The 12,910-nt window shown below is 40.4% G+C and overlaps 1 protein-coding gene across 1 annotated transcript; it reads right to left on the reverse strand.

The window, feature by feature from the left end:
- Positions 1-719: 719 nt before the first annotated feature.
- Positions 720-12,035, reverse strand: tmem71 (transmembrane protein 71). The gene is made up of 10 exons (XM_033981879.2): positions 11,844-12,035; positions 9,107-9,145; positions 8,985-9,027; positions 8,676-8,879; positions 7,287-7,657; positions 5,537-5,710; positions 5,400-5,466; positions 4,413-4,474; positions 4,147-4,196; positions 720-3,302 (listed from the first exon to the last, which is right to left on the reverse strand). The coding sequence occupies exons 2-10, from the start codon at positions 9,126-9,128 to the stop codon at positions 3,279-3,281; spliced, it is 1,017 nt and encodes a 338-aa protein (XP_033837770.1). The 5' UTR covers positions 9,129-9,145; positions 11,844-12,035; the 3' UTR covers positions 720-3,278.
- Between the last annotated feature and the right edge of the window lie 875 nt (positions 12,036-12,910).

A 12,910-nucleotide genomic window follows, 5' to 3' on the forward strand; every position in this document is an offset into this window, starting at 1 on the left:
AGGACTAAACCAGGACAAGAACTGGACTAACAGAATCTATGTCAGGACTAGGAGGATTTTTTTTTTTTTTTCAAATGGAGGAGGATTCATGAAACAATGAACTGATGTCATGCATAGTAGAAGGAGATATAAGATGGGCTATTTTTAAATAAATTTGATCAACGTATTCCTATCAAATAATAGGATGTGGTTTGTTTAAATCATTGTTTAAATCAATGTTACAGTCTTGCTTCCTGGTCTCACAATCAAAGCTTATATACTGATTTGTTTTGTTTTTTGTTTGCATTGCATTTTGAACAGGGTGCTCACGAAAAAGAGTCTACGTTCTCTCATTGGGTGTCCTTGCATAAATAAAAATAAATACAATCACCACCACTAGATGTCTCTATGTAGAAGGGATTTAGACAAGGAGCGCTGATTTAACTGTTTTTGGGTTTCATGGTGAAGCCTGTTGATTTGACTAAACCAGAACTAAACCACTGAGCTGAACCCACAGGCTCTGCACCCTCAGGCCCCTAAAAGCCAGCATCACCTAGAGGCACCCATAATCTCAATATGTGTGCTCTTCATATAACTGTTTTAGAGGCTTATACACCATCACTTTGGACACTTTTTTGTTTATTTTTTCTTTATTTGCATGATTATTTTCCATTAGCCACACATACTGGGTTTGTGGATGTGTTTCTTGCTTTTAGACCAAAGTGATGAGAGCAGTGTTTGTATAAAGTTCATTTATTGAGAGTTCAGCACATGCACATTGTGTTAGTACAACTCTAGTGAGTCACAGTAAGTGCCACATAATCAATACAAAAGCACATGTAATTACACACAGTACACATCCCAGCTTTAAGGGCTCGGATAACTTTGAAATGTGGCTTTTCCCCATTTACCTCCCTGTGTGCTTTACTTTTGCTTTTTAGAAAAGTTTTAGTGCACTAGTTAATAACTTATTACGATTGATATAATAATATAACTACCTTTATGAATCAGACCTGCTAAAACAAAAGGGAAAGGGTCCCTCCTGCGCTGGTTCATTCACATCATTATTATAAAACTCTGATATAAATTTCAATTCAACTTCATTATCAGTTTGTCTCAGATCTGATCATATCTGAAAGAATTCCTACACATTTGTTTTTGTTTTTTATGAAACAACAGCCCCATAATTTCATACAGTACATTTGTCACTATAGCAAAACAATATGCTTAATAAAAATGTTGTAACATAATAATAAAGCGCCCCCTAGAGGAGCAGGTCCGGTGGCAGTCCCCTGTGGAGAGAGTGCATCAGCCTGCTCCATGGTCATCACCCAGCTCTAATCATGATAGTATAATGTATGATTTAACACATGCTGGTTTGGTCTAAGCTCATTTGTACATATAATGACAACACTATAAAAAAAAAAAAAAAAAACACCATAGTCCCACACAGCCTTTCCAGACTCAAAGCACACTGCACAATTTTATACATTATTCAGTATCTTTTCATTCTCACTTGATTTTTCTGTAGCCACAGTTCCCTTTAGGCTGGCTGACTTACACACAGTTATACTCGAGTAAAGGAGGTTAAATGTCACACTCAACAGCGGTGGGTTTAGACGTGCAACCTTCTCATTACAGGTTAACCACTCTACACCCTGAGCCACTGTTGTGAGTATGATGGATGAGATCTTGCCCTATTGATGGGTTTCTGTTGTGACACCATTTTGAGAACTTTTTCATAATCCAAAAGATAAAAGAGCATTATTTTGTAAATTCAATGTTTTTGCCATGGCAACAGTCACAGTTTCACATCATTTAAAACCCATGGACAGGCTAAAATCCAGCATAGCCTATTTACAGGGGTCTCTTGTATTTAGCATGCACAGTCCCCTAAACAAAAACTATTAAAAATGATATCCATTAGTGATGGGTGAATCGATAACAGAATATGGAGAGGGATCTGGCTGCAGACCTGCACCTCCTCACGTGACTTACCTCCATCCAATCAAATGTCTTGTTGATTAAATGCCTTTGCTTCGTCCTAAACAATTAGTAATTAGCTGTGTCACCTTTAATGACCTTTAGTAGACAATGGACAAAGGCAACAACTAATAGAAAGTGTAATTAAGTTGTCTATAAAGTAAACTTATGAAAATTGGTGAGGGGCATGTCTGAGGAGGTGCATCCTGGTGGAGGTCTGCAGCCAGAATATAGAGAAGAATATAGAAAATATCAATACTGACTAAAGTATTAATTTTTAGATCAGTTCAAACTGGGGTGGAGCGAAGATCTTATATAGAAGATTCAAACTGGTATTAGCATTGGTATATCGCAATACTTGCCAAAAAAACACTGGTATCGCCCATCACTAATGCATTTTCAGGCGTACAAAACTCTAAGCCACAGAATGGACATGTTACCATTTGGTTAGATTCCTGTTCCTAGAAGTTTAGTTCTAGGATCCCTGATGGACCTACCTGAAACCCATACTATCATTTTGTAACACGAGTCTACAGGCTGCTACAGAATATACAGACACCACCTCAGTTAGCTGCCTCAATAAACACAAATGTACGATCACAATAGTAGCTATACGTCTGGGTAAATAGTAGGTACCAATTTTGTATTCTCCAAAAATAAAGCAGGAATGTAGCCTGAATATTACAAAATATACTGAGTCTGAGATATTTAAAATCTAGTCTTGTTTCTGAGTCCAAATTGTTTCCTCGATTGGCACTAAAGGGTTGAGCTGAGTCCTCTATATTCCCTTATGAACCTTACAAGCTGCATGATCGTCTCGGAGTGGACACTTTGGAGTGGACAGGTGACTTCTTCAGGATCGTTTCATAGGGGACATTTTGGAGAAGACAGTAGGACATGCATGGGACATGGAGTGTCTCGTAATGGACATTTCAGAGTGGACAGGAGGACAAGCTTTACATGGTCTCATAGTGGACATTTTGGAATGGACAGGAGGATGCTTCAGAATCATCTCGGAGTGAACAGGAAAGCACACATCAAGTTCGCATCTTAGTGGACATCTTGGAGTGGAGAGGGAGAACAAGCAGCAGGATCATCTCATAGTGGACATTTTGGAGTGGACAGGAAAATGGTTCAGGATCGTCTCATAGGGACATTTTGGAGTGGACAGGAGGATGTGGATATTTTGCAGTGGAAAGTAGGACATGCAAATGGAGTGTTTCGCAGTGGATATTTCAGAGACAGGAGGACAACCTTTACACGGTTTCATAGCGGACATTTTGGAGTGTAGTCATCTCACCATCTACTCGTTCCATCTACTCGTTCCTTGAGGTGATGTCCTGTAAAGACAACCTTGTTAGACACTGTCCTTTTTTTAATATACAAACATGAACAAAGAAAGTCCTGATTTAGACCTGGCTTATTTCTGGTTCTGATGTGGTTTAGTAATCCTGGGTTGACTAAACCAGGACTAAATCAGCACCCGTAAGACTCTAAAGATTCTAAAGTGTAATTTACAGAATTGAAACCAGGACTAAACTTGTATAAAATCAGAATTTAACCCTAACTACACTAGATCTTAACTAGTATGAGGTTTAAACTATGTCTAAAAATCAAGGATGCATGAGGGTTTAGCAACATTTTAACCAGAGTTAGATCATGGGATTTTGTCTGTTTTAGTTCGGTGTTAGTGGTTTAGACCTGCTTTATTCATGGTTCAGATCGAGAGCAGTATAGTACGAAGCAAGATAGGTGACTAAGCTCAAACCCTGGATTTCCTGTATCATGAAGACAGCTCACTTTAAATCACTATATGATGATAATATAAGTATATCATTTACTTTCTTTTTTGCATTTATAGGCTACACTTCAGTAAACTGCACCTGTTAAAATGTGCAGAATGTTGAGTTAAGGAAATCAAATCACATCTGCTAGATATGGTTCAATTCGTAGAAATCTATTTTTGTTTGGTGCACACACAGACTGAAGCTCAAACTTTGGCTTTACAAACTCTGTCTCTAACCGGCTTCATGATACTCATTATCTCTGAGCTGAGCTGAATTAAAGCCTGGCTATGTCCAAACAGCTTCGTAGTGCAGCCGTCAGGTGAAGTCCTGTCACTCAAAATAAAACTGCAGGCTCCAGTCCAGTGTATGACCATCACATAAAGCAGAGGAGCTGTACCTCTGTCTTGGCCCTTCTCCACTCGCCCATGGGACCAGACTTTGTCAACGCTGAAAAACACAAGCACAATAATGTTCAACTCTCACAGTGTTTTAATACTATCAAGATTTATCATTGAACAAAAATGAGATGTGGACGTCTTAGAACATTGTGTGGCACTGAGACCCCGGCTGTTTATCCACTGATGTAAAAATGACACATACTTTACTGTATATTCATTTTGCAAACATGAGCTACAGAGTTATTGTTCTATGTACGAGACTCACCCATGAATGTGCAGACTGTGAGGAAGAGAGCCAAAGTCACCGCCGAGCTCCACCACACACACCTGACACAAACAACACATGAGCATCAGAGTAAACATAGGATCTCTGAGCAGAAATCAAAAAGTATAAACTACAAAGCACTTAGCTAAACTGACTTGAGCTTTTGGGCATTACCTACGTTGAGCTAACAGATCTTAAAGGGCCCATATTACCCATTTTCTGATCTAGCTTATGTTATTTCTTCATCAGAAACAGACCTGGAGTTGTGTTTTGTTTCATTCACACATGTTTAACGCGCAAACCCTGCATATACCCTGCAATTTAGACTAAGTTCTTCTCTCAAATAGAAAACACACTGTTCCACCTTGTGATGTCATGTGAGAATACAGGGAATACTCCACTGTGTTTTTAAACTCCAAACACATTCACTAGAATCATTTAGACAATTTCATTCCTGGATTGCTAACGGCAGCTCTTAACTTGAAAACTTCCACTCCATGACATCACAAGGGGGACAGAGCATTTTGAGCTTTGGAGATGTAAACAGACTAATAATAAAGAGTTACTCAAACAAGTGTGAATGAAACAAAACACAACTCCATGTGTGTTTTTGAGGAGGTAACAGCAGTTAGTCAAATTTGCATTATAAAGGGCCTTTAAAGAGTATATAGTAGCTAATATTTTAGTGCTGTTTTTTAATAATAATAATAATAATAGTTAAAAAGGAAGCAGTCATTTCAGTAATGCTAAAAGCACACCCATATGTACAATTTTATATTATTCATTTTAATCTGAAAACACAAAACTCTGGTGTTGATATTTTGTGGATTGTAAATTATCATTGTTATTTTCATAATTGAATTGAATTCAGTATTTTCATTTGCATTTACTGCTCATCATGGAAGCTACCTAGCTGAGAACAACGACATCGTAACTGTGTAGTTGGAAAAACTGTAATAAAAAACAACAACAAAACTATGTGATTACCGTGAGTACAGAGCCGCCATGATGAAGAGTGTGAAGATGAAGAGGAGGAAGCCTCTCATAGTTAAACCTGGGATAAATACAGTTAAAGACAGTAAGGTTAAGAGTAAAAACAAACCAAACGAGTAAAGAGTTTTTACCTGTTTTCTGCTCTGACATCTGGCAACAACATCTCTGGGAGAACAAGGAGGGCGGGACCTCTGACAAGCCTCCCACGGATTGGCTGAAGATGTCCTGTGATTGACAGGTGTCAGGGTGGGTTTCTTCCTGGATCATTGGCTGTTTATTTGGAGGGGGCGGGGCTTCAGTGGGGTCTAAAAAAAAAAAAAAACACAAAAAAACTCACACACACATACACAAGTTCAGAAAAAAAATCTAATATCCTGATCAATAATTGAGTTAAGATTTTGGATCAATTTAAAAATCAAGATTCAGTTCAGAGTGGAGTGGGACTGTCACCTGAGATTATTACTTTGCCTAGAATCTTTCACAGTATAGCATTAAACTTGAATACCTTTATAGAAACAAACAGATGATGACACTAGGCCAAATAACAGGTTAGATCTGTGGAGAGGCAAGTCTGCTCACCGTTCACTGTTTCTCAAGGCATTAGATATACCTGCAACTGAAGGAATGCATAATAGATAGGTTTAATACAATACTGTGGAACATTCCTGGCAATCAGTAACATCTCCATGGAGACAAGCAGGTGGCAGACCTTCCAGCAGAAAAAATTACATAGTACAGCTTAACTAAACTAATCCAAGAGTCCCATACATTTCAGATCATGTTTGTAGAAGTCTAAGCTACAGGGTTAGCAGCTTTTACACAGAATAAGACCCCACAGTGGAACAGGAACATTATAATAATACACTCCTTTCCATTCAAACTGCATTGTCAATCTTAGTGCACTTAGTCTTAGAGCCCAAGTACACACTGATTGCAGTATGTTTACAGTCATATGTACAGAGGAGGGCCAGAAGATCACATAAAGGACTATTGTTTGTGACTCTGGCTCTGTTTGCACAAAACCCAACCAGACGCCTTAAGTATGAGGGCTGTGTCATCTCTGGTAGGGTCTGAAGTGATACTACAGATCAGAAATGCTACAGACAAGGAGGAGGGAGTGCTGTAGTTTCATCACGGTTGGTTGACTACCTAGCTACTAACCAAAATGTGGTAGGTTTGATACCCACTACACAAAAAGGGGCAAGCCTTAGTTTAGTCCTGGTTTAAATTTCTAGTTTATAGTCCTGCTTTAGTCCTAGTGCAGTCCTGGTTTAGTCTTGATTTGAATCTGGTCTAATTCTGGTTGAGTCCTGGTTTATACTAAAATTAAATATTTTTTGGGTTTAAATCTGTATAGTCCCACTTAAATCCAGGTTTGTGGTTCTGCTTTAGTCCAAGTGTAATCCTGGTTTAGTCTTAGGGTGCATTCACACAAACCCTGCATTAACTAAACTGGGACTAAACAGAGACAAATCAAAGGACTAAACCTGGACTAGACTGGAATAAATAATGAACTCTGCTAAAATAAAGTAACTCACGCCGCACTTTCATCTCAATCCACTGCCACAGTTCTGACAGAGCTGCTAAACTGGGCTGACTAAAGGGGAGAGAGAGGGGAGAGGAGAGGTGGGGTGTGGAGGACTAAAGGGGAGAGGAGAGGTGGGGTCTGGAGGACTAAAGGGGAGAGGGGAGGTGGGGTCTGGAGGACTAAAGGGGAGAGGGGAGGTGGGGTCTGGAGGACTAAAGGGGAGAGGGGAGGTGGGGTCTGGAGGACTAAAGGGGAGAGGGGAGGTGGGGTCTGGAGGACTAAAGGGGAGAGGGGAGGTGGAGGTCTGGAGGACTAAAGGGGAGAATGAGGAGGAGAGGGGTCTGGATAAATACCATATACAAAGTCCCGCTTGTCCTCCATCTCGGTACTGTTGAGCCTGGTCCACAGACTCTCGTCGGTCCTGCTCCAGTCCAGGTCCTGATCTTGGGTTTGATCTAGGTCCCAGCGGGGTCTGTCTCGACTCAGGAAGGGACTCTGGTCTAGGCTACGGTCTAGAGTCTGGTCTAGGCTCTGATCTAGGCTCTGGTCCAGGCTTTGGTCGAGACTCAGGTCCTGGTTTAGATCCTGGCTCAGATCTTGGCACTGGTTGGTCCTGAACATCCCTCCAAACACCCTTTGGTCCAGCCATGACTGACAGTTGTCCTTGACGTCGTGGAGCAGACTGACGAGGGCGCTATGAGGACGCCGCCTGCGCCTGAAGATCCTGAGGACAAACAGGAAACAGGAAGTGAGTGTTGTTCTAACCTTCACCTTGCTAAATCCTCATGGACACTACGCTAACAGTGACTGGACACTGGAATTTGGCCCCTTTGGTACAACAAGAGGGTCTTCTTTGTCAGTTCAAGAGGGACTTTTCACTTATTTATTTGCAAATGAAGGTTAGGATAAAAGAGAGATACAGAACCTAAGCTTAAATGAGATCACTTGTTTGGCCACTCCAGTCAAATGTGTAATTTATAAAACCAAAGAGCAGAGCTGGTTGTGTTTAAAATGGGAAATGCCTAAAATAGAATACCAAAACACTGAAGTTCCCGAGTTCTTACAATCAACCATTGCAATAAGCTCAGATGGATGTATACGACAGAATAAACAAGGCTTTTCCCCCTCATTACATTACAGGATATTTTATTGTTGTACAAAAATAACTGTAGCCTTTGCACCAGTCCAAACAGTGATTCTGATTTGACTGTGACATATTGTGTAGTCAGAGCACACAGCTGGGTGGTGTGTGACATGTGAGGTGAAGTCAGCTCAGAGGAATGTGACTGTAACATGTGCTCAGGCTGTTCCCAGAGATACTACAACACGACAACAATACTGTACACGATGGTTGCGATGAGCCTGAAGATCAACGAGTAGGACTACACAGTACATTGAAATCATATCAAAATTACAGTTGGATTTTTTTTTCCCACGGTACAACGTCCTTTAGATCCCTACAAACCTGTTCTGAAAAGTTGCAGTGCTAACCCTGCTAACCCTGTAGTTTAGACCTCTACACACATGCTCTGAAATGCATGGGAGTCTTGGATTAGGTAATTACGTCAGGCTTCAGTCTTTGCCAAATGTGAATACTCCACAACAGGTTTGTAATGTTTGAACGGTAAGTGAATTCTTATATGAAAAAATGATATAGAAATGCCCCACAAATCAGGTCTAAACCCACACTAAACCTGGACTAAACTCGGTCTAAACTCGGATTAAAGGGACCCTGCTCTTACCGGACCAGGTTCTCCTTGTAGCACACACTGGTCTTGCCGGTTGCCAGGGAGACGTTGCCGTGTTCGTCCCAGGTGAAGCTGCCCTGGGTCACGTCGTAGTAGCCGTTGGTGAGGAGACGCGGGGAGCGGCGACAACAACAGGGGGCGCTGTCTGAGGAGTCCAGAAAGTATGAGGAGTCCGGGGACAGGAAGGACTCATCGGGACTGCAACAGAGAGAGGGTTAAACTGGGCTGAACAAGGACTGAACCAGGACTGAACCAAGACTAAAGCAGGTCTACAATGTTTAGTTCCACAATTTTAGTATTTACCTGTGTAAGAAGTTGCTCCTGAGTTTGCGTTTTATGGGTGAACCTAAAAACAAACCAAAGAATATGAATGATTGTTTTCAAACAGTGTATGATTTATTTGACATAACAGAAGTGAGACGTACTGGTGACAGCTCCAGAGAACATGATGAGTCCTGTGAGATCTGCAAAGAGAAAAACAAACATCAATTACAAGGGAGGACTGAACCAGGATTATACCAGGACTATGCCAGGACTTGACCAGGACTGGACCAGGACCGAACCAGGACCAAACCAGGAACGAACCAGGACCGAACCAGGACAGAACCAGGACTGAACCAGGACTAAAGCAAGACTAAAGCAGGACTAAAGCAGGACTAAAGCAGGACTGGACCAGGACTGGACCAGACTAAACCAGGACTAAACCAGGAGTAAAGCAGGAGTAAAGCAGGACTAAAGCAAGACTAAAGCAAGAGTAAAGCAGGAGTAAACCAGGACTAAAACAGGACTAAGCCTGGACTAAACCTGGACTAAACCAGGACAAAAGAAATACTATACCAGGACAAAAGCGAGCCTAAACCAGGACACAAGCAGAACTAAAGCAGGACTGACCCATGACTGAACCAGGACTAAACCAGTACTAAACTAGAACTAAACCGTGAGGGAAGCAGGATTAAACCAGGAGTGAACCATAACTAAACCAGGACTAACCACAGACTTAAACAGAAACTGAACCAGGACTAGAACAGGACCAAACCAAGTCTACATCAGAATTAAAATGAACTCAAACAGGACCAAACAAGTGTGAATGCACTCTAAAGCAGGACACAAAAGGACTAAAACATGATTAAGCCACAGGACTAAACCAGGGTATTTTGGGGGTTATTTTGTTCCCTTGTGATTAAAAGTGCATCTTTCAAACAGAGAGAGGAAACATGAGCCGTTGTAAGGGACTGTTCCAAAGAGAGTCGTTGTTCTCAGATAAAGTGGGTCAGAAAAAAACTATGCATTCAACTGAAAATAACCAACAGACCACGGCACTGTGCTACAGGTCCACAAGAGGACTAAGGCCTGTCACGATAATTACCATATTGACTTTTCCTTCACTATATGAAAGCTGGAAGAATATATTTTGGGGCTCAGTATTTATTGTGTACACTGGTGTATGAATGTGTGAATGGTTCCTTGATGTAAAGTGCTTTGAGTGCCTTGAAGGTATAAAAGTGCTATTCATACTTTGAAGTGACGTTATACTGGGGATGTTCTATATGTATCTCTTTGGTGGAATGTTCAGCAGTTACCATGGAGACATAATGCACATATTAGCAAACACTGCTCAAAAAGTTTTAAGATTGTCTGAAAACTCAAGAAAAATACAAATTGGATTTAAACAACACATTTTCAGGAGTCTGTAATGAATACAAGCGTTCATGATCCTGTTTATGTGTTTGATTTTCAACAAAAAGGTGAGAGTGACTAACTGAAATACTGTGAGCTAATGCTACTTAGCTTGTGACTTTCATTTTTCTTAATGTGTGAGAGACTTGTTTAACAGCACAATTCAACTCACCTGTTGTAGCTCTGACTATATCAGCTTTTTATGATCAAATTGTGTTAAAAGCTGAGTCTAATAGAACTTCAGACAGAGTAGAGCCTTCAGGAAGCATCACATCCCCAGGGAATGTTGAGTTCTACTGATATTCCATTCATTTTATTAATTCTATTGAAACATTCATTCTATTGATACTTTGCAGCTGATGGCTGCTCCTCTGACCCTCTCCTCTGCATCCTCTGTTCCTCTGACCCTCTCCTCTGCATCGTCTGCTCCTTTGACCCTCTCCTCTGCATCCTCTGTTCCTCTGACCCTCTGCTCTGCATCCTGCTCCTCTGACCCTCTCCTCTGCTCCTCTGACCCTCTCCTCTGCATCCTCTGCTCCTCTGACCCTCTCCTCTGCATCGTCTGTTCCTCTGACCCTCTCCTCTGCTCCATCTGGTTGCAAAGTGAATGGAAGCGGTCACATTGTAGACTGTGCACATAGCGGGGTCCCTCCTCCTCCTCCCATTCTTTCTGTGGTGGTCTCGCCCACTCCCAACACATTACCCATCATGCCTTGCTGCAGTGGTGTCTATGAGAACAACAGGGAGCTGCTGATGCTGGAGCTAATCGCGTCATCACCTGGACTCTACCATTTTACAACAGTCGTATTCAAACTCTACAGTTTCATTTTTAATTGATCGGAAAGTAAATAAAGGACACAACCTGCACTGACAAATACAATTCAACTAAATTATATTATTATGATTTTATTATTATTGGAATAAATGAATCATACTGCTTTTTTGTAAATATTTCTACAATCTGCAAATGTATATAGTCTAAAATTGCAATACTATATTTTTTTATTTATGTATTTATTTTTCAGACGCTTGGCTTATACCGTAGAAAATAACCTATAGAATAAGGTGCACAAAAATAACACATTCATATTCAAGGGAGCATAATAGAAAGAATTTTCCTGAAATTCTATTCTTTTTGCATTAGAGCCAGCACAATACGGAACATTTTAGAAGTGTAGAGCTTTAGATAGTTATGTAAAGGAAAACCAAGTGGAGAAAGCTTCTCAACCAGCGCTGATAACTGCGCTAAGTTTAGTGCGTCTCTCCATTTCTTACATAAGAATCCTTATCAAAGGCTTTACAGACTATTATTGTCCAACTACAGCAGTGCGTAAAAGTAGTACCCAACCACTTTTACGCACTTCAAAAGACGGTACAATACAAGAGCCACTTTTTGTGCGTTTGTGTGCGTAATAAAGTTATTTTGCTGGATGCATTCTCTAGACTAGAAAAAAGACAGGACAAAGATAACGGAACTTTACTTACCCTTTTGTTGGTTTTCCGTGGGGTTAAAGCTCAAATCGGACTTTCCAAAAGGACTGTGGTTAGTCTGGAGTAGGTTTCTGTCTTGGTTTGTTGTTTTTTTCCCGTAGTTTGAAGTGAATATTTCCGTAAAAGTGAAGAAGGGAGCAGTGCGCCGTGAGCAGCAGCTGACAGCCTCTCCCTGAAAACACAGGAAACGGCGCAGCGCTCTCCAAACCTGCCAAGTTCAAGTTAGTCAAGCCACAAACCGGAAACTATTACAAAATAAAAGTACTCAGACCGGAAACGCTTTACAATTCTTTTTTTTTTTTTTTTTTTTTTGCATCTTAAAGGCCCTATATTACATCAAATTGATTCTTGTGAGGTTTAAGCCATGTTATAATGTTGTTTCTTTATCAAAAAATATATCCAAAATAGTTTTTTGTGTCATTCATATCTGTTTGACTAATCCTTTTCTGTCTACATCACCAAAGCTCAAAATGCTTCGTTCCACCTCCAGTTTCAGTGCTGAAATTTTCCAAATAATTTAAGTGAACGTGAATGGAGTTTAAAAACACATTGGAGCACTTCCTGTATTACACCGTGACATCACAGCGTGGAACAGTGTTTTCTGTTTAAGAGAAGAACTCTATATGTGTAGGGTGTGTTTGTTAAACATGTGCGAATGAAACAAAACACAACTCCAGGTATGTTTGTGATGAGGAAATAACATAAAAGAGAATCTGAAAATGTCGTCCTATGTGTCCATTGATGAACAACCAATATAGATCTATAAAGAGGCATTTATAAGATTCAGACCCATATGGTTCCACTGTTTCTTCTACTTTTTTATTACATAACTTTATCTAAAAATAATAATTTACTGGTTTGTCTTTCTTTTGTTTTTTTTTACAATACTTTAATAGGGAAGCAGTAGTATAGTGACTAAAGCACCTGTCTATGAACCAAAGGGTTGCTGGTTCTATTTCCACCCAAACACATACTGTCATGTGCCCCTGTGAAACTTTACTCCACAATATTCTGGTAGTTACACTTTCATTTGATGGTATTCAGAATAGTTACATTTCTAA

This window comes from Periophthalmus magnuspinnatus, chromosome 17, assembly GCF_009829125.3.
Source record: "Periophthalmus magnuspinnatus isolate fPerMag1 chromosome 17, fPerMag1.2.pri, whole genome shotgun sequence".
In the NCBI taxonomy this organism is placed as follows: Eukaryota; Metazoa; Chordata; class Actinopteri; order Gobiiformes; family Gobiidae; genus Periophthalmus; species Periophthalmus magnuspinnatus.